The sequence below is a fragment of the Manis pentadactyla genome, chromosome 17 (genome assembly GCF_030020395.1).
Source record: "Manis pentadactyla isolate mManPen7 chromosome 17, mManPen7.hap1, whole genome shotgun sequence".
NCBI classification, from domain to species: Eukaryota; Metazoa; Chordata; class Mammalia; order Pholidota; family Manidae; genus Manis; species Manis pentadactyla.
In genome coordinates, this window is record NC_080035.1 from 55,356,737 (window position 1) to 55,378,285 (window position 21,549).

Genomic DNA, 21,549 nt, shown 5'->3' on the forward strand with positions numbered 1-21,549 from the left:
AACCTCCTCATCTTTCTTGGCAATATTAACTCCTTCAATAGTTACTAGTTTTCTTATTTATTTTTTCTAGTATTATCATGAACTCATGAATTTAATTACATAATTTCAATTCATTGCTAGTAATATACTTGATGATGCTCATCCCATATCCAGCTAGAAGGAGCTTCTTTAAATTCTTTTGGTAGGATCTCAGGTGTCTTTGCCAGCCCTACGGATTTCTGGTATGAGATGCTCTGCACTCATTTTATACATTTTCTGCCCTAAGTTGGAATCAGCCATTCTCCAATGAGACCTGGATCCTTATGGTAGGCATGGTATTTAGAGACCACAATTTGGGTGCTTAGGGTGCCCACTAGCTACTGGCTTGGTCATTGTTTTTAGGCCTTTTCAGTGAGCCAAGCTAGGAAGTAAGATAAATATTTCATGAGTGCAAATTGATATTTCCATATCAAATTCAGAACTAAAGTATTTTAATTTGACCTCTTTGGTCTTACAGATGCAACTTTTTCCTCCCATGCCAAAGAGTTGGCTCCCAATGATATCATCATAATGACTCTTTTACTATCTTCAGCAATAAACATACAGCAGTCTAAGAATAACAATACAGTCTCACAAAAATAATACACCACTTCCACAAGCAATTACTGAAAATGTTTTTTAACCAATGATTTATTTATATCTTTCCACTATTTTTGTTTTTAGGGTATATGCCAACAAATAAAACAAAAACAAGTGGGTCCCATTCTCCTTCTCCCCCTCAGAAAAATCCAGCAGTGCCAGAAAACAGGATGGATTCTATCAAGTTAACTGAGGCCGACACAAAAAGGAGCCATTGATCTATGCATTGACAGGAGACCACATATTCTGTGCCCTTGGAGAAACCAGTTTCTATTGTTCCTGAAAACCAGACCTGCTGCTGCTGCAAAAACAGACGATGGCTGGGAAACTAACCAATCAGCTGTGACCTGTACCAACCAGTCACAACTGAACACGTTTGTACCCTTCATTTGCTGAGTGGGCATTTACGTGGGAACTTCTGCTATAAAAATGACTTCCTCTCTGTTTCCTTGGGGCATATTTTAGGTTTACAGCCAGAGGCTATCACATGGTTAAACACATCTCTAGGATTGCTCCTAAGGTATCTTTTCCATCACATCCATCCTCTCAGGAGCTTCCTCCATGTAAGGGCCTGGCTCTATTTATGTATCCGACCTAGAGTTAGTTACTTCCTGGGCAGCAAATAACCCTTATAATGTACTAACTAGACTTTTATTCCAAAGCTCTTTCAAAAACAATTTCGCTGAAGGGAGAATAGAGAGTTATTATTTAATAGGGACAAAGTTTCTATTTGGGATGATGGAAAAGTTCCACGGATGCATGGTGGTAATGACAGCACATCAGTGTACTTAATATCACTGAACTGTACATTTATAAATAGTTAAAATGATACATTTTACCTAAATTACAAAAAGATGTAATATCTATGGGAAACACTAAAAAATTTACTGAAAAAGCAGCAATGAAGATTTTTTAATGTTAAAAAAATTGTCTCCAATAAACTATTGTAATGTATAACTTTATACTGAAATTAAAATTTTATGCATTAACTAAATAAGGTTTTTAATGGATACAAATGTGGGTTTTTTTTTGCAGGGTCAATAGTAGATGTCCTCAACTTAGAGATGGCTCTTTCCTCCACTTTTCTCCATCGCTATAATAAACAATGGTTAGTTACCTTCCAAGCTGAATCTTACCTGACACAGCATGTTTAAATTACTCTCCAAGTTTAACAATGAGATAGCAGGTTACCTCCTTCTAGACTTATACTTATATTACTACACAGTGACTTGAATTTCATGGCTTCTAAATGAGGCATTTATGACTAGGAAATTCAACCCAGTGACAAAGACAACGAACTCTTATTCCCATTCCTGTTGATGACAGATTCAAGCTTTATTACACTGGGCTAAAGATGTTACAGACTCAGGGCAAACCTACACAGAGAATCTTCTTAAGCCTTAAATTTGGATCCATTAATGAATGGCTGTAGACTCTGGTGAATTGTCATAACATTTCACCATCTCTTCTTTATGACCCTTGTCTCCATCTGTAAAATAGAGCTGTACGACTGACAGAGAATGTTTCAGTGATTCAAAAGATTCTGGGAATCTGGGAGCTCAACATGTACACAGCATCACATTTTCTTTTCTCACTTAGTTATGTAAATGGCAGCCTTTAAAATTCTTCAAGTAGGAAAACCGGCTGTTTTATATCCTGTGGAAAGACTCCTTTTCTTTCCATCACCTTAACTACAGAGGGCTGAGTGACAAGGCACTGACTCATTGCCAGGCCACTGGGTCCACCTGAGGCAGGACAGGCACCTGCAATCAGCCATCATGTGACTCAGGTTCAGTGTTTATGACAATGTAGGACATGGGGAGTTTGTGCACACGTGGCCACCGATACATTGCTGTGATAAATGACCATCTTGTTCCAGTTTCTTTCCAGCCTCACCAACTTGCTCAAAAGCAAGCAAGGGAGATGATAAAGATGGCAGATTATAAAGACTGATATCACTGAAGAGGAAAAGCTAGAGGTAATAAGGTATCTATGCATACTTGGGAACAACGAGTAGAATTCAGAGCCAGACTATGGTGCAACAAAGCATTCATCTAAGTCCACTGGAAGTGTGGCCTCAAACCTGCCTCTTGAAATTTTTATCATGGAAACATACACAAGAGCAGAGAAACTGGTCTGATGATTCCCCACAGGACAAACCTCAGCTTCTGTAATTATCAACATTTGCCAGTCTTGTTTCATCTACCTACCTTCTTTTTTTTCCTCAAGTATTTTAAGGCACATTTCATATACCACGCTATTTCACCCTCATGTATGTCAATATCCTGCCCCTCTTAGACTGTCAAACAATAAATACCCAACGTTCACTACTGGAAAATCAGCAATGTTATTTTTAATACAGATGTGGTACAGAATGCTTAATTACAGCAGGGCAGAGATTCTAGTTAAATAAAATTAAAAACTTTTATTTTCCCCAAATATAAAATTACTAAATTAATGTCTCAAAAGAAAATATAACATGGTGAAAGCTTTAAATTACACCACTATTCACCACAGAATTTATGATTTACCAATTACATACTCCACCACTTTGGCAAAAGGATGAAATTTTTAAAACAGCTTATAAACCTAACATAGCAAAGACTGTATACATCTCCAAATTGCACTTTTTATGTACAGGGATAAAACAGTAATGTCAAGTGTATTGCATATACTAAGAACAGCACAGATCTGTCACAATAAAACTTAACGCAGAAGCTGATGTATTAAAAATGTAGAAATGTAATACATGTATGTACAGGATGCTGAGACTATATTAATAAACTCTATGTACATAACATACTGTACTACTTTGAGATTTTTAGCATAGTTGTGTTTATTAATACAGGCCTTTGGTTCTAAACTGCTTGACTAGTTTTAAGCTCACATAGTTTCTTATGCTTTCATATTTTTTAAATGCAAGTAAATGAGTACAAAAGCACTAAACCTCCTGGTTCACTGGTACAAAAATTACAATGGTCAGTTCCCTTAGGTCATCAAAAACTAGTCACAAAAATAGTTCTTGTATTCAACCTGAATGTGTGTGCCACAGGACAAAAAATATTTTCAAGATTTTCCAGCTTAGCCTAGAGGCAAAAGGTTACCCCAGCCTCAATTTCAGTGCTACTGTCCCTGTAATGTACATTTCAGAACATTTGCTTTCTCTAGGCCGCTTATTTTAACACTATTCTGTAAAGAAGAATAAAATTTAACTTCAGCTTAAGAATGTCCACCACACACCTCTGTTAAGACATAATGAAAACTCTGAATATTGCCAATGAGATTTAAAAATATATGTGTACCCTCTTATGACTCCTCTAGAAAATCTGCTAAGAAATAACACAGTTCTTTACTTCCTTTCTCTCCCATTCCCCTTGACTTCTCCTTGTGCTCGGTCTCCCCCATGTCTTGCACAAGCCCAGTGATTAGCCTTGGAAATCATCCTGAGTTTGCAAATGACAAAGTCAGTCCACACACGTGGTCCGTGAAATGAAATCACACCACTGAGGATGAGCTGGTCATGCCGTGAACCATTGTGCTTGTTGGAGTCCCACTGATGGCATTGAAGATGTGAAGGGAATTCGGTAAAACACTCGTCTTCTCCTCCAGGGGACAGATCTCGAGGCACAGAAACACAACATTACTCAAGTGTAATCTCCTGAACGACATTTCTCATAATGGTGGGTCTCATGGAACACACACAATTTACCATCAGGTGGTCACTGTTCCTGTGAATGATGGCATGTTCAGATAGCGTGGCTTTGGCAGTTTGCAGAAGGATTGGGTCAGCTCATCTAGCAAAGGACCTTTTCCAGATCATGATTATAAGGAGACACATGTTTTGATTCCTTGACAAGTTAGTGAATGAATAGAGAGCCTTCTAGACTCGCTAGATGATAAGGTGGTTTGAAGTCTATCCTACTCATACTTGATGAGGCCACAACCTTGCATTGTCCCTTGGAAAAGTCTTTTAAAGGCAATCTGGAACATCTCTGTTTCTCTACTGGCTCCTTTTCTCAGGGTCTTAGATTGACATCCTGGGAAAGAGACAGTGGCTTCCCCTCTGTCCCTGAACACGTTTCGTCATACCCAGTAATACAGGGAAGAATTCTATTGTAAGGCCTGACCTATCGCCAAGTGGAAACTGAGAACACATACACTCAGAGGCTCTCCTGGAAAGGCCAAAAGCAAGTCTACACCAGATCACAACCCTTTTTACTTAAGCATCCAAAGATATTTAATCTTGAGATAATGCCAAGTTCAAAGTGCAGTTCAGAGCATAGCACTGCATTAAATGTCCATACAATCTGGGAGTTTTAATTTTATCAGTCCATAATTTTTTCCTACTTTATTTTTTTCTTGTGCCAAATGCTGGCATCCACTGATCAAGCTGTTTACATAGGAATCTGGATGCTCCATGGAAAAGACCTTGAGCTTTCCCCAAAACTTGTTTTCATTCAACCCTCCCTTTTGGCTTAATTATTCACACTTTTTTTTCTTTGGTCATTCAAAAATTTTCCTACTTTTCTAAATGCCCAGATAAGGGTTGGCTTCCTTTGCACATGCATTATCATTATGCCAATGTCTACGGTTGCTCAAACCCAGTAGTAAGTTTGTGTGAGTCAGTGTATCAAGGATCAGAGAAATAAAATTAAAATATGACATTACCATCCCATCTGAATGTGTTAGCATGAAGGAGAGAAAAAGAAATACAATTTAAAGCTTAGGCATTTAAGTTAGTTTTCTGCAACAGAAAGTCCTAACTAAATTATCACATGATATGTTAACTGACACAAGTAGTCTTGGCATCTACTTAGGAAGACGGAAAGACAACAATGTAGGGAACAGACAAAAGTAGTTAAGTGTAATCAAGGGGGTAACACTATAAAGACTGTCACCATGACTTGGAAGAAGTCACTGCAGCTGATGGAGCAATAATGTGGATGCTACTTTTTGACATGCACTCGGTTCCCTGGGTAGCTGTCCCCTCTTAGCCCACATACATAATCCTATTGAAACAAGTTCATACAGGAAGACAATGGTAACACTATAATCAGGAAAGGTAGTCTTAATGACAAGGAATATAGAAGTAGCCACAAAGAATCCACTGGGGCACCCAGGTCAGCTATAAATAGTCAAAAACTGAACAACCCTAATCCTGTTCTTTGAAAGGATTGGGTTAATGAAGAAAATTCTAGCAACAGTATATTGTGGGTATTTCTTTTTCATGTGAGTTTTTTTGTTTTTTAAACTAGATTGGAGTGGGGAAGGACAAAGCTTTGAAGTGCAGCCACCTCCAGGACTGATGAAGAGGAGATGGGTGCCACTCTGGCTACACCAGGTACTAAGAGGTGGGCAAGTCGTTAGCTGTTCCCCAAACAACCTGGAATAGACAGTAACAGCAGTGTAAATGCTACATTATTCTTCAGACAGTCACAGTTCTGGTTTAGTTCATCCCAGGGTGGATTTGAGACCCTAACTACAGCATGTTTCCTAAAAACGAGAACTCTGGTGTGGCACTTACCTGCTCGTGCATGATTTCAGAAAGCTCTTTTGCCATCTCCCTGTAGTTGGCCTTCATTTCTTCCTGATACTCTAACTGGTCTTCTTTAATAAGCCGTTCATTTACTGCTAAGGCTTGGCCACAAGCTTCCACAAATTGTCTGAAAAGGTGCAGGAGGTGGAAATAAAGGCATGTTGAGGACAAAGACTGAGTTCAATGGGTAGTACCTCTTCCCTGAATGAGCACAGAAATGATCAATAGTTGAAGAGAGAAAGACATTTTCAGTGTGCTTTACCTGAAGACTTCTTTAAGCAACTTCACTTTATTGTCAGGATATCTTTTTGTGTTTGTATCATCTAAAAAAGCTCTGGCGTATGCTAGGGGACCAGCATTGACCTAGATTAAAAACAAAGATTAAATTACATTATAAAGAAAATGGCTATTATCACTGACTTAGTTTCAATTTTCATGTGCAAAAAATGCTGTTTGAGTTATTCATGCCCTGTCCTCAAGGACCTTACAGCCCAAAAGAAGAAACCATGACTAAGCGTTATACTGGTATCTGTCATTTGATTTTATCATGCCAGCCATCCTCAGTGCACCTTTGATGATGGTTCATTTTATGAAGACCCAAAGGTGGAAAAACTTAAGGACCTGTTTGAGGTCGAACATCCTGAGAGCAAAGCCTGTCTTCCAATTGGCATTTGTAGTACACTACACTGAGCTAAAGGTCAATCTGGTGAGTTCAGTGAAAAACTGAAAAAAATAGTTGTACACATGTTTAAAAACCAAGTGTTCACCTCGTTCGATCATGTAAACATCCAGAGGCAAACTGATTTGCTGTTCTTGAGTGAAGTGATCATTTGAGGTATGCCAGAAAGCCAAAAAGATTGGGGACATTTAGCAACAGGGTGAGTCAATCAGAACCCTGCAACTCTTAGATAGCCAAGAGGAATTCCCTGAAGTTAGGTAAGTCAGGATATGTGGGGACGTGGAGAGAAATGTTAGACACAATGGACAGGAAGGAGAAAGTTCTAGACATCTGAGAGCTCGGGAAAGGACTTGACCACGTGGTTATCTGCATACTTCCTGCTGGGAGGTGTGGTGGGCTTGGAAGGTCGGAAAGTAGGGAGGGCCGTCTGTCTTGTCTGTCACCGACAGCAGAGGGGATGGGCCATGGTTCTGATCCATGATGTGCAAGGCTGTACAGTAACGGCAGGGGAACTGACGTGTGGGGGTTCACACCAGAGGTGGGCCCTCTGAGAGAGGAACAACGAGCTAACCTGTGATTACTAGATGTGTCTTCATACTGGGTATGTGTAGGGAACTAGTTAATAATCTGAAGACGATCCAAATGACGCATTCTCAAAAATGATACAATATACTCAAATCTAAGAAGATGCAATGAGGAAAGCTGAAGAGGCTTCATAAGGTCTCACATAACAAGATCCTGGAGAACAAAGCCACAAGGCCACCCTGATGGCTGTCTTGTCCAATAGCAATCCAAGTGAAGCTCTTGGTGAAAAATTATAGAAATACACAAATAAAATGATGAGATTAATTTCCTCTGACTCCAACTGTTATGTTGGTGGGTGCACATGTATAAACTTAATCTCATCATGGAATGATGATCTTTGCGTTTTAAGATGATTGGCATTTATAAAACTCTAAGGTCACTGTTAAATGGTGGAGTACATTTTGCCCTTAAGAAAGCTCAATCTGTCCAGCCCCACCCTTTACTGACACCCACACCCTTCTACCGGCCTTTCCATAGAAGCAGGATGTTCCCAGGCCATGTTATTGAGTGGTTTTACTTTTAGCTGTAGAAAACTGTGACCTCCGGCCCTGTTATGTAATCACTCACATTACTAGAATATTTATCATATTCACTTGATAACTTATTTTGGCGTGTAAGTCTTTCAGGCCATAAGGGAAGAGGTTGAGAACATTTGTAAATATTTGTGTGGTGAATGACATTTAGAAAACTATTAGTCAACAACTCAGTGTGATCTCATAAAATGTTGACAAACACTGATTTCAGAAAATGAACCAAAATTCCCTGAAGACCCATGTATTCCAACATACATTTCACTTTCATAAACAAACTTTCTTGAAAAAGAAAATATATAGGGAGATACATACACATACACACATGCACATATGTATATATGTATACATATGTAAAAACATGCGCTAACATATACACTTAAAAATATCAATAAAGTGAGAGGCATGCTAGTCACTGAAAGGAAGTGATTTAACATTTCCTAGTTTCCTAGGAAACAAGGTAAGTATGATACCTTTTAAAAATCTGATTATTGAATGAAGTGTAACATACAAACAGAAAGGTACATATATCATAAGTGTTTATAACTTGATGAATTTTCAGACACTGAATGTATATGTGTAAACAGTACTTATATCGAGGATGGTATTTTCCATAAATGATGCACATCACTTGGACAGCTCTATGGAAAAAATGTATCTTGACCTCTGTCTACTACCACACACACAAAAATCCATTCCAGACAGACTGCAGATCTAAACAAGAATACTAAACAAAGGAGAAAATCTTTGAAAAAGATTGAAGAAAAAATTTCTTTAAAAGGCACAAATAACACTATTGTAAAGGAAAGATTAATTGGGCTACAAAATGAAGAATTTCTGTTGATCAAAAGATAACATCAAGAAAATGAAACCCAGGGTACTTTTTCAGATACAATTTTCACAGGAACCAGAAAACAATAGTTTTGTAAGAAAACCCACAGCTAGCTACATTTCTTTATATTTAGAAGTCTTCATGCTTCTATTTGGGCAACTAGAATTCCCCAAACTACCTAAAAACCAGGTTGGTGTGGAAAGCTGTGTCCTGCCTCTAGTGGACCACCTAGCCTTGTAGGTGGGGTTGCATGGGGACCCGAAGGCTGCAGCCCCTCTGGTATCAGGAGACACTGTGCGGTCACCGGGGACGGTGAGGGCTGACCTGGTGACCTGGGGACCTACATTAGACTTGCTCATCTGAGTGACTTGAAAGTTTCCAAGGCCCAAAGGAGCCTTTGTCTTTTTGTTGCCCTCTGTTGCCCTGCACCTGGCTCACCTGGACGCTCACGCTGCCCTGGAGTTTGAGCTGCAGTTTGATCATGTCCACTTCGGCGGAGGAGCACAGCTGCCGGAGCTCAGCCACCTTCTTACTCATCTCATCAATGGCCACCTCAACAGGGTTCAAGTCGGTGTGGTGCTGGTACATGACGGGGATCCGCTTCTTCACATAAGGGAAGCAGTGTATTGCTGTGGAGGAATGAGTCCCAGAGTCACTCCACAGCGCGCACCATCTTTGTGCTCACCGAGGTGGAAGGACTCAGTATTCCCATCTTACAGACAGAGAACCCAAAGCTTGCTGAAGTCACGTGTCAACATACTGTCTTCCTTTCGCACTGTGTATGTTTGATGGCAGGTTGTATCATATAAAGCCAAGAGCTGGGTCTTGTTAACCTTTAATGTTAGAAGCGTGTGACTGAAGAAATTGTTGTTCCTTGCTTAACTTTCTCATCCACAAATGTCCTACCTCCCTTCCTTGTAACATCTGAAAGGGTTAGTAGGCTTTGAAAATATAAAGAAGACTAAACAGTTTTGAGGTATCACACAGCAGGTTAAGTCCAGAAACTAGTTTCATAGAAATTTCCTTGAGAAAATTCATTTTTCTCTATAGAACAACTTTGATTTGCATGTTTTAGTTTGTGCAAATTGAGAAATTTATGAAAAATAACAAGTGAGAATGTATTTTGAAGTAGTTTATGAACCAAAACTTCACAAATTATTGAAGTCACAATAATAATAATACTTTGAAACTTAAATGAATAAAAACCAAATACATTTACTTTTTCTTATTTATATTTTTTAACAGATAAAAAAGCCAATCAATATTGTTTTCATTTATCATCATAAAACACCTAAATATATCAACATCAAACAGTTAAAAAATGAACAGAAAAACATCTTGTTCTAATTTGGGTCTGTTTCACATTTCTACCTTGTTGCTTTGTATGATACATAAATATAATAGTCTCATTTAATATATATTTACAAATAAACATGTAGATATATGCTTAAAAGCTTTTTATTTTTTAATAAGTGAAAGATAGAGTGTTATGTTTAGATTCATCACCATTTATAAGTAGCTGGGGAGAATTTACTGAGAAAGAACAAAATGATAAGAGGACAAGCTCCCTGCAGAACACAGGGTTTCGATGTCCCACCCAAGTCTGCAGAAAGCTGAGATTATGTTCAACCTCATTAATCACACACTTACAGGCCTGTTCTAGTCTCTAAATGTTTTATCAATCTAAGGCCAAGGGTCTGTGTCTCCATTCTCCTGTGTGTTTTTGGCAGACATACAGCTTTTGTGCAGCAACACTGAGATCAATAAATGCTCTTTGAACTAAAGGCTCCTTTGCTAGTGTCAAGAACTGGGCATTGCTGCCTACCAGCCAGGGAGCCAAAGGTGCCCCTGGACAGGGCCAGACTGGCGTGCCTTACAGAGAAGGGCTACTGTGTTCCCATTTGTAAGAAGCAGCACCTGGGCAAGCATTTTATGGGTCTTGTCAAAACACAAGTGCTTTAGCGCTATCACAGTATTTCAGAAAAAAAAATAATTCCAAGGATGTTTACGAGGCGTTCATGGACTGCACTGATTTCGCTCAGTGTAAAAGTCCTGAATCACTACTTCTTGTGACGGTACCCGGAGACTCAGAGGCAAAGGAGAGGAGAATGGTACAGAAAACTCATCTGAGCATGAGCCTTCCCGGCCCATGGGACCCGGGCCTTCCCTCGTGGCCTCACCCCTCTGGCTCACTCAGCTCCAGCCGCACAGGCCTGCTGGGTGTCCCCTGAACATGCTGGGCACAGGCAGCTGCTTCACCCTCCAGTGGTGTGCAAGGCCCATTCCCTCACTTTTTCTAAGTCCGGACTCAAGTGGTGCCACCCCATTTAAACTGTAACCCTCCCCCTCTCAATCCCACATTTCCAATCTCCTTTTGCTTTTATCTACAACATGCATCACCTTCCGATGCGGGTGTCTTTGCCTATTAGGTTTGTTGTTGTTGTCTGTCTCCACCTGCCAGATGTGACCTGCATAAGCCACAGATCTCTGTTTTGTTAGTATGCCAATGTTGTAGCATTGCCTGTGCTCAATAAATTTTGTTGAATTAATGAATGTGTTTACTGTCCAAATGGCTAAAGAAAGCTGAAAGTGGCCTAGAAGGGGGGTAATCAGGTGACTGCCTGAGCCATCACACTATTAAACAGCCTGCTCTAAGGATCTGAAGCCCCTCAAGGAGGAGGAGGACCAAGAAGAGAGTGGGAAGTGCAGGTAACTGTCCAGCCTGGTTAGACGCACAGAGAGTGAAGGGCAGGAGACTATTTCTGACCTGAGGGGGAGCCTGGGCATGACCTGGAAGACTCCCGGCAGGAGTTCCATGACAGAAGCAAAGGAGGGGATCCTGCTGGGAGGTAAGTCAGAGATTTTCACCCAATGGGCCTGCAGGGCGATCACTCACTGGGGCGATCACCGGTCACACAGCTGCAGCTGACTGACTGAACTACCCAGGTGAGTGAGCCCTTGCTAGGATCTGAGGGCGGGGGAGGGGTGCTGGGGCTCCCCAGTAACTTGGAAGGCCAAGGGTCAGGTCTGAAGTAAAGTAATGGAAAAAGGACCCAATGGATTAATAACCTAAAGGAAAACGCTTAAGTTCAACGTCTCCAGTATATCGTGGTCTGTGTGTTTTTAACTAAAGGTCAACACAGATTTTAGTATAGCCTTTTTATAACATCTTCTTTACATTTTTACTCTTCCCAGTGACTATCCTTTTGGTACTTTAAGATCTTTCAGGGTAAAAACTGTACCTTTTTCACGTGTTCTGTTGTACTACAATCCCCTTCCTTACCATCAACCACAGAAGGCAAGGGGCTCAATAGTGGATGGGATCTAGCAAAATGAAGTACAGTTTTCCTCTCTTGGATATAATTTACAAAATTCTTTAACCCAAGATGGATAGTATAAGTCTCAATTTTACAGGTAAGTAAACTAAGGCACACAGAAACTAAGTGACCTGCCCAAGGTCACACAGAGAATGTGACCCTGGCTGCAGGGCCCAGGCACAGGCTCTGCAAATCCCACACTTTCTCAGCCTCACAGCTGAGCCAATAACCCATGTTTAGTCTGCCTCTCTCTGCAGTGGAGTTACTCTTTGTCCCCTCTGTTGCAGGTACAGTTTTGCTCTTGTCCTTTATCTAATCTAAAAGATTTCTGTGACAAAATGGTACACTGTAACTCTGAAGGAAATCTGGCCAAGGAAAACACCCTACGGTGATAACTGTTTATGAATCAGTGGGCTACCTGAGCAGAATAGTTATATTAAAAAAGTCCTGCCCTTGACTCATCAATGAACTAGCTTTATTTGAAGCAGCAGATCGCCAACCTGAGTGGCATAGGAATCAACTGGAGGGTTGGAAACATGACCAGCTGGGCCCCACCACTAGGATTTCTGATTCAGTACGACTGGGCGGGGCCTGAGAGTCTGCATTTCTAACAAGTTCCCAGGTGATGCTGAAGCTGCAGATCCAGAAACAACCTTTGCTTAGAACTGATTTAAGGTCATCACACAATAGAGAGATAAACATTATAAGCTGGAAAAATGACTCCATCTAGAAATGCAGTTATCTTGCCTACTAAGAAGAATTTACTACTATTCTTTAAAAAAATCCATTCACATGTGTGAGGGGCTAACGTTTTCCAGGACAATAGTGTTTGTGCTTTATATGCTATTTTTATTCTGAAAGTAGGGATAGGGACTCTTTAAAAATGTAGGGTTGATGTTACATTTTAACTTTTCTCTCAGTTTCCTTATAGGAAGAGTGAAAAATTCTCGGTAGTATGCTGTTCTGAGCTGTTTTATAACGAGCCATATTCTTTCTTTGGCAACAGCTTTACTGAGACCTAAGTCACACACCACACAATTCACCCATTTCAAGTGTGCGTTCAGAGGTGAGTGTGGAGGGCCACCTGAAACACAGCATTGTAATACTGTTTCTTCCACTCACTGTCAACATGTTCCTTTTTGTGGACCAGGTGGAACCCTCAACAACTTGACTTCTAGATAGGCAGGGGGCACTTCCTTCGTTTGGCTTATGGCCACTCTTTGGAAAATGTGCCCAACTAGTGGATATAGACACCTGGCATTCTGAACAGGACTCCCCACCAACTGTTTTAAAGTCAAGAAAGTATGTTATTTTAGGTTACCCCAGTCATATTGCTGACCCTAACCAAGCTCCCCGAAAGAAAGTAAAAGGCACTCCTAAGCTGACTCTACACTAATCAGGACCTGGGAAATGATGCAAAACACATTTTGGAGAATGGGTTTTTGATGGCTAAATAGGACAGTTAAAACTCTGCAACAGTTGAATGGGCAGTCTCTGAATGCAGTGAGCTTCCCACTGCTGGAGGTATTCAAGCTGAGGTTTGCCAGCCATTCTGAGATCAGGTGGAAGGTACCCAGCTTCATGTCCCATTTATTCACTCAGCCTAAAAATCTGAGCAGGTTCATGCTGGAAACTGTGCAACAGGGATACGTAAAGGGTCTCTTCCGATGAGGGAGACACAGGACTATGTGCAGGGATTCTTGTCTCTAGGGACCACAGGCTCAAGACAGTTTCAGATGGAGTCTGTCAATCACCTGAAATCATGTACAGAAGCATTCTGAGGTGCTAAAGGCCCACTGTTCTCATCAGATTCTAAGGGTAAGTGATCTGACACTGGATATGAACTTCTGGTCTAGTAGAAGAAAATGCAAATAGCTAAACAGAAAACTGTTACGAGTATTCAAAAGTAAGCATTAGATCAATGTTAAACTGAAATGGATATGTGGGGAAAGCTAAGCTCAAACGACCTGCCAATTCTAGAAGCTTCTGGGTCTCCTCCAGAAGACCCTTTATCTTGGTGCTCAGCCGAATGTCTGGCTGTGATTCTTATACACAGGCGCCCGGGGATCTGTACCTGTCAGTATGGTGCGCCGTTTGCACTGCTCCTCGACCCCACCCTGCCTTTTCCCGGTCTGAGTGAAGGGCATCTCAAACATGAAGCGACGAATGTTATGAGATCTCTCAAACTCCGTTTTCCTTTCTTGCAATTCTTTTTCATCAAAGAATGGGATCACATGAGTCACCTGGATGTACGCATACTTGGAATCCAGATCCTTAGGGTTGACCTTTAAATAAATAAATAATGAATAAACAAAATGGAAGATTGGTACTATTTGTAGGACTCTTTCAAAACATGCCCACACTGTGTTTTCCCTTTTTATTAGTATAAGTTCTGGAAAAATTCAGACAAGTTGGAAAAAATAACTTAGACCCACATATCTACCCCTTAGAACAATCACAAATACTTTGCTGTATTTGTTTCAAATATACACACATGTACATATAAACATTTTTTTAGCCCAACCATTTCAAAGCTAAGTGGTACACATCATGACACTGCAGTTCTCATCTCTTAAGTATGAGGACATTCTCTTCCTAAACCTAACCGCATTATCATACCTAACAAAATTAACAAAAATTCTCTAATATCACCCAATGCCCAGTTTATATTAAAGTTTCTCAGCTGATCTCAGAATGTTACTTATACCTAATTGTGTTTGAACCAGAGTCTAATCAATGATCATACTTCACAGTTAGTTATGTCTCTTTAGTCTTGTTTAATCTAGAATTCTCCACTACTTTTTTTACATGCCATTGAATTTTTTAAAGACATCACACTAGTTTTCTTGCTGAATAGCTCACCATCTGCTTCTCTGACTGTGACCTAAACTGTACTTTTACATATTTGGCTTAGAGAGAAAAATGTTTATTTTAGTAATAATGTTGAAAACCTAGGTTCCCAAATTATAATTAATCTTTAGACACTGAGATTAGACGGAAACAGATGTAGGTGAGTTAATTTCATACAGACTAATCTAAGGCTGATCTAACTAAGTTTGGCTCCAGATTAACTCAGCACATGTTTTAAAAAAACATTTGCTAGAATCAGTGGTGCTTTAATTTCTGGGACATGCCAGAAAATTAAAGACAGGCATTTTCCATACAAAAACAAAAGCTAATTTATTAGGGAGACAAATAAATTTTGTACACATTAATTATATGTGAGCTTCTAAAGCAATAAAAGGCTGCCTGAAAGAAATGACTATGCAGAGAACTTGGAAAGGATACTGGAACGAGGGCCAGTGAATGGATGCGGCCAAGGCAGTTTCACTGGTCTCAAACGATCACGCACGGCTGCTCCCTTAACAGAGGTGTTTGTGAAGAAAAAGGAAAAATAGATGTGAAAGTGCCTTACACTTTGGAGGCTAAGAAAATAAAGTCATGTGTTGTTTCTGTTTTAGAAAAAGCTGTCTGGTCAATCATTATAATTGCATTCAAACCTATTAAACGTAACTTTCTTCAGCAGAAACAACTTGGAAGCAGTAGAAAAGAACTTTCTTGCCAAGGTGTTTCCCTGATTCAGTTGTCTATACATATCAGCAAAGGAATGGAGGGCTGGATACAGAAAAGGTCTCATAAACCTTTCAGCTTGTTCTGAAAGGAAGTGCATCCCGGACCACATGTTAAAAATGGAAGAACACTGCCTGAGAACTTTGAGATGAGGTTATCATGGTTAAAACCACCGCTTGACCCAAGACAAAGGTTCCAACTTCAGAGGCAAAGACAAATTAGGTCTCTGTAATGTGGTATAGGAAGAAAGGAGGTCTTAATAAGGTATGCTGAAGTTTCTGGTTAAAAAGGGACCAACAACTTGTGTTTATTCCTTTTCCTCTGCATAACTCTGTCAAAATGTCTGTATAGAATTAACCCACAAGGACGAGGAAAAGAGGACAAGACAGCAGAGCCTAAGAGTTTAATGAATTCCCATGGAGAGGGGTAACAAGTGAGTCAGAATACCCCTCAGAAGCCTGCTGCTATTGACTGAATGTCTGTATTCCCCCAAAATTCGCATGTTAAACTGTTAACACCTCCAATGAGATGGTATTAGGAGATGGGAGGTGAGTAGGTTATGAGGGTAGAGCCCTCCTGAGTGGGATGAGTGCCCTGATAAAAGCGACTCCACAGAGCTCCCTCCCTCCCTCTGCCACTTGAAGGCACAGTAAGAAGATGGTCCTCTGTGAACCGGAAGAAAGGCCTCACCGGACACCAAATCTGCCGGAGCCTTGATCTTGGACTTCCCAGCCTTCAGAACTATGAGAAATACATTTCCATTGTTTATAAGCCACCCAGCCTGTGGTATTTGTTAAGAAGCCTGACAGACTGCTATCTGTAGAAGACCAGCACTAGGATTAGGGTAGCCAGGAGAGGTGGAGACAGAAACCAAGTGAGTGGCTGAAAATCTATCTGGAGTTGCAGAACCTCAGGAAGGGAATCCCTTCCCCAGTTCCTGTCCGACGAGAGAAAAGAGATTATTCCCTGGGTAAGCAGTGTAAGTGGTCTGGAAGCAGTATAAGTGAGCTCACCAGTCCCAGTGGAGAGCAGGGGCAAGGTACAGAGCGGAACACAGGACAGTAGGTGAAAGGCTGCATGCCAAACGGGGGACCTTTAGCACTTGCTCATCTCTTGCATCCAGAATTGCCCCCTTCCTCATCCCCTCGCTACCGCCTGGATGGGAGGCTGAACAATTCTTCCCTGGAGAAAACAAAGGGCCCCAAAGGGTCCACACACTGGGAACTCTAAAGCCCGGCTCAACACGGACCCTCCAAGAGGGTGAACTTAGACAGAGGTAGAGCTTATCATTGCTGGGCGCCGAGCAGGGGGACGCTTTCAAGCAAAGAACAGGAGCTCTATCTTGGCCAGAGCTTCAGGAGGCACAGGGATAACCAGTCTCCTAGAGCTGTCCTGGAGACGGGGTAACACATAAACATTCAGGAAAGGCATGTACGTTCAGAAAGAGCAATTCGGCAGGAAATGGCCTGTCTGAATAGAAAGTAGGTCTCATTCCTACAAACGTCTGCCTGTCCTTCTGTCCATACATCAAGCAATCAGACTGTGAGGTAATATGCCAGGCACTTGCTAAGTGCAAGAGAAAAGTACACTGAGAAACAACCTTACAGAGTTTCTTCTAAATATCTAGAGTAAAAATGGTACATCCTTTCAGATGTCAATTATTTTGTAAAATAATATCTTTTTAAAGTTATGAAATATTTGCTTAATGAAGGACATCTGGAAAGCACAGAAATGTACTAAGAAGAAAAAAATACACTTGCCACTCAAAGCCAACCATTCTTAATTATTTCCATACACATTTATAAGTATATAATATATGATCAATCATACATAATCAATAAAAACAATATTGTATTGCTATGAAACATTTCCAAACATGGTCATACCTTGCCAGAATCCTGTATCATTTTGACATTTTCAGAACCAAATTTATCTGAGTAAAGTTTAAGGAGTCTCTGAGAAATTTCTGACAGAGGTGTGAGCTTGGGTTCTTTGTAAATGTACTCCTTTCCATCTTCATCTTCAAAGAATCCCTGTGACATAAAACTCAATTAGAGCTACACCCAAATATAATAATAAGCCCAAGGCTTATCACCCAGGAAGGATTCTTTTGTTATATAAGGGTTAAAAAAAAAGGAAGTGATTCTAAAATAAAATCCTACTTAAACAGGCTCTCCAAATAGGAAGGAAAAGGATAATAATGTGAAGTCTGGGTGCAAGATGAAGGAAAAGCACAAAATTGCAAACTCATTTAAGAATGCGGTCATTAAGTGTTGAGTGAAATGAAAGATTTCTTGAAATGAAATCAAGACTCTATTCTCTCAGTGAAGTCTAATGATGGGGTTCAAGCCTGTTTCACATTCCCAAAAAGCTGAATTAAGAGATGAATTAGCAGCCAGCTATAGGCAGGCCTCAGAAAGGCACACACAGCCCCTCTCCTGACCACTCTAATTTGCACAGGATTTTATGGCATAAACAGAAGCATTCTGGTCTAGAGTGGGTTAGGCAAAAATTATATGAAGTTTGTGTAAATTCTGTTTTGCTTTACTGATGAGAAAAGAAGTAAAGGGCTGTAGCAAAATATCAGGAAACATTTTCATTATCCTCAGTCATTATCTGTTTTGGCACCACTCATGTCTGGATATCACAAGACTTGGAATTGCATGGGAAGTGAAAAAGGTTGAAAATTTTGAAGTCCAGATGGGGGTTAATATTTGAAATATTTAGAAAACATTTCTCATCTAAAGTAAAAGAAAGAAAATGGTGCAAAAAACACAGCATATTAAAAAAAATGCAGGCTAACACAAAACAAAAACACCCACATCAAACTAGGAGTTTAGATGCAGTGATTTCACTACATTTTTTGCTTTTTAAGCATCTACTGTAATTACCTCCACATCTGTTTCACTGTCTGTAAACTGGTATTGCTATAAAGTTATAAAAGACAATAAGAGGATAAATTGAAGGTTATATAATGCTCATAGAAAAACCACACCCTAAATAAGTGGATTATAAACTATACCACTTAATGATGTTAGAGACTTGGAGGTTACTTTCAGTTAAATTTAAATGAATCTTTTCATATAGGGTTTCCAAAATATTACAATGGCAAATATACTTGTGGAGATATTGTATTATAAGAGAGAGAGATGCACAGGGACAAGGGAAACCGGAAAGTCTTAATTTTGGTTTAAAACATGCAGTATAGATGTGTAAGGAAATAGGTGATTTATTTCTGTAAATGGAATAAATGTTAATTTCTTTTGGAGTTTGTAATGACTGGACAGATATACATACAGACTTGAAAAGGAAACTTGCAAACCACACTGCAGTATCAAAGATGGCACTAAGCATGTCTTATGGAGGGAGAACTTACCGCTGCCTTAAGAAAGTAATAAAGAAAAGACAGGAAGGAAGGAAGGAAGGAAGAAAAAAAGCAGAAAGTTTACTACTGAGGAAGATAAGAATCATACTAAATATGACAAATTCATCAAATAAGCATTTATAGAAAGCAGAAAATTTACAAAATACAACTTTATAGAGCTAAAAAAAAAAAAAAGGACTTGGGACAGCCTACAGAACAGAGTCACCTCACCTGTCCGAAGAAGGCCACTCGGAAGTACGTCCCCAGGAGCCTGCGGCCCGAGTGCATGACCTCTGTCACTTTGCTGTAGGCCCGGTGTAGTGTGTCATACAGGTGGGCTAGCCTCTGGAAGCAGAACAGAACCCACTGCTTTCCACTTGCAACCAGTACAATCAGTTTTAAGAAAATAATTAAATGAGTTCATGTTGGTGAAAATTCCTTGGACTTGGGTAATTAAAAAAAAATCAAGAATGAATTTTGACTGCACAACTGGTAGTGATTATTTTTCAACCAAAATGTTTCCTACCAAAGGGGCCATCTTGCATGCTGAGGACCCATCAAGTTTCCACACTTACTGCGAATCCTGTTTTCAAGTGAATCTGAACTGTCAGAGGTAGTAAAGTCCTAAGTCTGTGCCTTTTGTACTCCATTTGATGTGCTAAGAGAAAGCGCGTGATGTCCCCAGCCCAGGAAGAATGGAAGGAACTCTGCTATCCCTTGCAGAAGGAAGGAAGAGTTCTGAGGAAAAAGGCACCCGGTGACCATAAATCTGTTCTTGACTACCTTTCAAAAGTGGACTGTTAGAATTACCAATCCTCATTGTTTAAGATTTGGGGTCTGCACAGAGGTGGGGCCTGTGTGTGCAATGCCTGGCGCATCTTAGGGGGTGGTGACCTCCAGTGCCACGTGGAGAGTCAGAGACCCCTTGCTCAGCTCCGACCTGGCCCGCTTGCTCTCTTTGCATGTAGGAAGGCCTGGGGATATGTGTCACTCCATCATCATCATTTCAAACAGGAAAAAACAAACCATTCAGATACCTCAAAATCCCTCCGCTTCTCGTAAATGGGGATGATGAGCTTATAGATGTCCGCGATCAGCTCATAGCGTTCAGCCTTCCAGAGACCATCTGCACACTGCTCCAGGAGCTCCATGAGCACGTCCTGATCAAAGAAGGCCACCAACCAGAGGGGTGTTACAGGGATCATGGCACAGTATTTCCTGCAGCGATGCTTAACTGGTTAAGATGACTAGGAGGAACTTTTCAAAATGTGTAACATTTTTAAGCACAAACTTCCAAGCTTGTACCAAATAAATCATCACTATGTTCTTTTTTAAGGAGCCATTTTCCAATTATGTTTACACGCAGAGATGAAAGGTCACGTTCTATGTCTATGTAATACTTAACTGCATAGAAAAAACTAATACTGATAGCTTCACACAGCCTCTCAATTTTTGTTCTTAGTTCTTTTTTAATAAATATAATTTAGAACTTTCTTTTCCTTTCTAAGGAACAATGACCATGCTGATACGGAGTTACTAAGCCTGACTTCAGCCCAAATTAAACACCTCAGAGCAATTTAGTGATGGTGAGTGGTAGGCACCATGCCTGCTTCACACTATCCTCTCCCCCTTCCCTTTAAGTTCCCACCTATTAAAGCTTGGGTAGTCACCTGCCTCCATTAAAGTCCTTGAACTCTGGAGGAAGACAGCACCATCTATGGCTCAGGTTTAAACTGATAAATCAGCATAAATCTACTTTTTGCCCATAGTCTTTGCTTCATCATGGGTGGACATGTGACCCAAAAAGGACAATCACGGTGCATTTTAGGAATCGGGAATTCCCAGCTTGGAATGCTGGGACAGAAGTGCTTTATACAAGAAGCAGGGGGTAGCTTGACTGGAGCTGGCATCCATCTCTGGCTCGTCAGGGGCCCGTCTGCCTTAGCAACAGAGCAGGGAGCTTCCCTTCCTTCCAAAACAACTGTATCACTGATGACTTTGTTAATCGTTTGGATTGACTGCTGTCAATCTCTGTAACCTGAGTTCACAAAGATTTTCTCCTATGTTTTCTTCCAGAAGTTTTATAGTTTAATATTTCACATTTAAGTCTTTAAAATGTTGAGTTATTTTTGAATATAGTGTAGATTATGAGTCAACGTTCTTTTTTTCATATGAATTTCCAGTTGTTCCAACACCATTTGATGAAAGACTAGCCTTTCTCTGTTGAATTGCCTTTGAATCTTTGTCAAAAATCAACTGAGCATATATGTGTGGGTCTATTTGCAGCTTCTCTATTTTGTTCCATTGATAGATGCATCTACCTTTGTGCCAATATCACATTGTCTTGACTACTACTACAGCTACATAGAAGGGTTTCCCCAGTGACACTTATCATATTTTGGGCCAGTAACTTCTTGTTTTAGGGGATTGTCCTGTTTACAGCATCCTTAGCCTGAATGTTTACTAACATTCTTAGCCTCTATCCACTAGATTCCAGTAGCAATAGCATTTTCCTTTT

At 40.3% G+C, this 21,549-nt stretch overlaps 1 protein-coding gene across 27 annotated transcripts in view; it reads right to left on the reverse strand.

The window, feature by feature from the left end:
• Window positions 1-2,953: 2,953 nt before the first annotated feature.
• DOCK9 (dedicator of cytokinesis 9) overlaps window positions 2,954-21,549 on the reverse strand; it is a 286,115-nt gene continuing 267,519 nt past the window's right edge. For 19 of the 27 annotated variants that reach the window (XM_057494438.1, XM_057494436.1, XM_057494434.1 and 16 more), the window contains 9 exons: window positions 20,069-20,191; window positions 19,263-19,376; window positions 18,559-18,594; window positions 17,554-17,700; window positions 14,172-14,382; window positions 9,219-9,409; window positions 6,417-6,517; window positions 6,143-6,281; window positions 2,954-4,236 (listed from right to left, as the gene is read on the reverse strand). In XM_057494438.1, the coding sequence (XP_057350421.1) occupies window positions 4,114-4,236; window positions 6,143-6,281; window positions 6,417-6,517; window positions 9,219-9,409; window positions 14,172-14,382; window positions 17,554-17,700; window positions 18,559-18,594; window positions 19,263-19,376; window positions 20,069-20,191 (1,185 nt within the window). In that variant the 3' untranslated portion in view covers window positions 2,954-4,113. The remainder of the gene's footprint in view (window positions 4,237-6,142; window positions 6,282-6,416; window positions 6,518-9,218; window positions 9,410-14,171; window positions 14,383-17,553; window positions 17,701-18,558; window positions 18,595-19,262; window positions 19,377-20,068; window positions 20,192-21,549) is intronic. The other 8 variants (XM_036893860.2, XM_036893855.2, XM_057494432.1 and 5 more) reach the window with 1 other exon arrangement.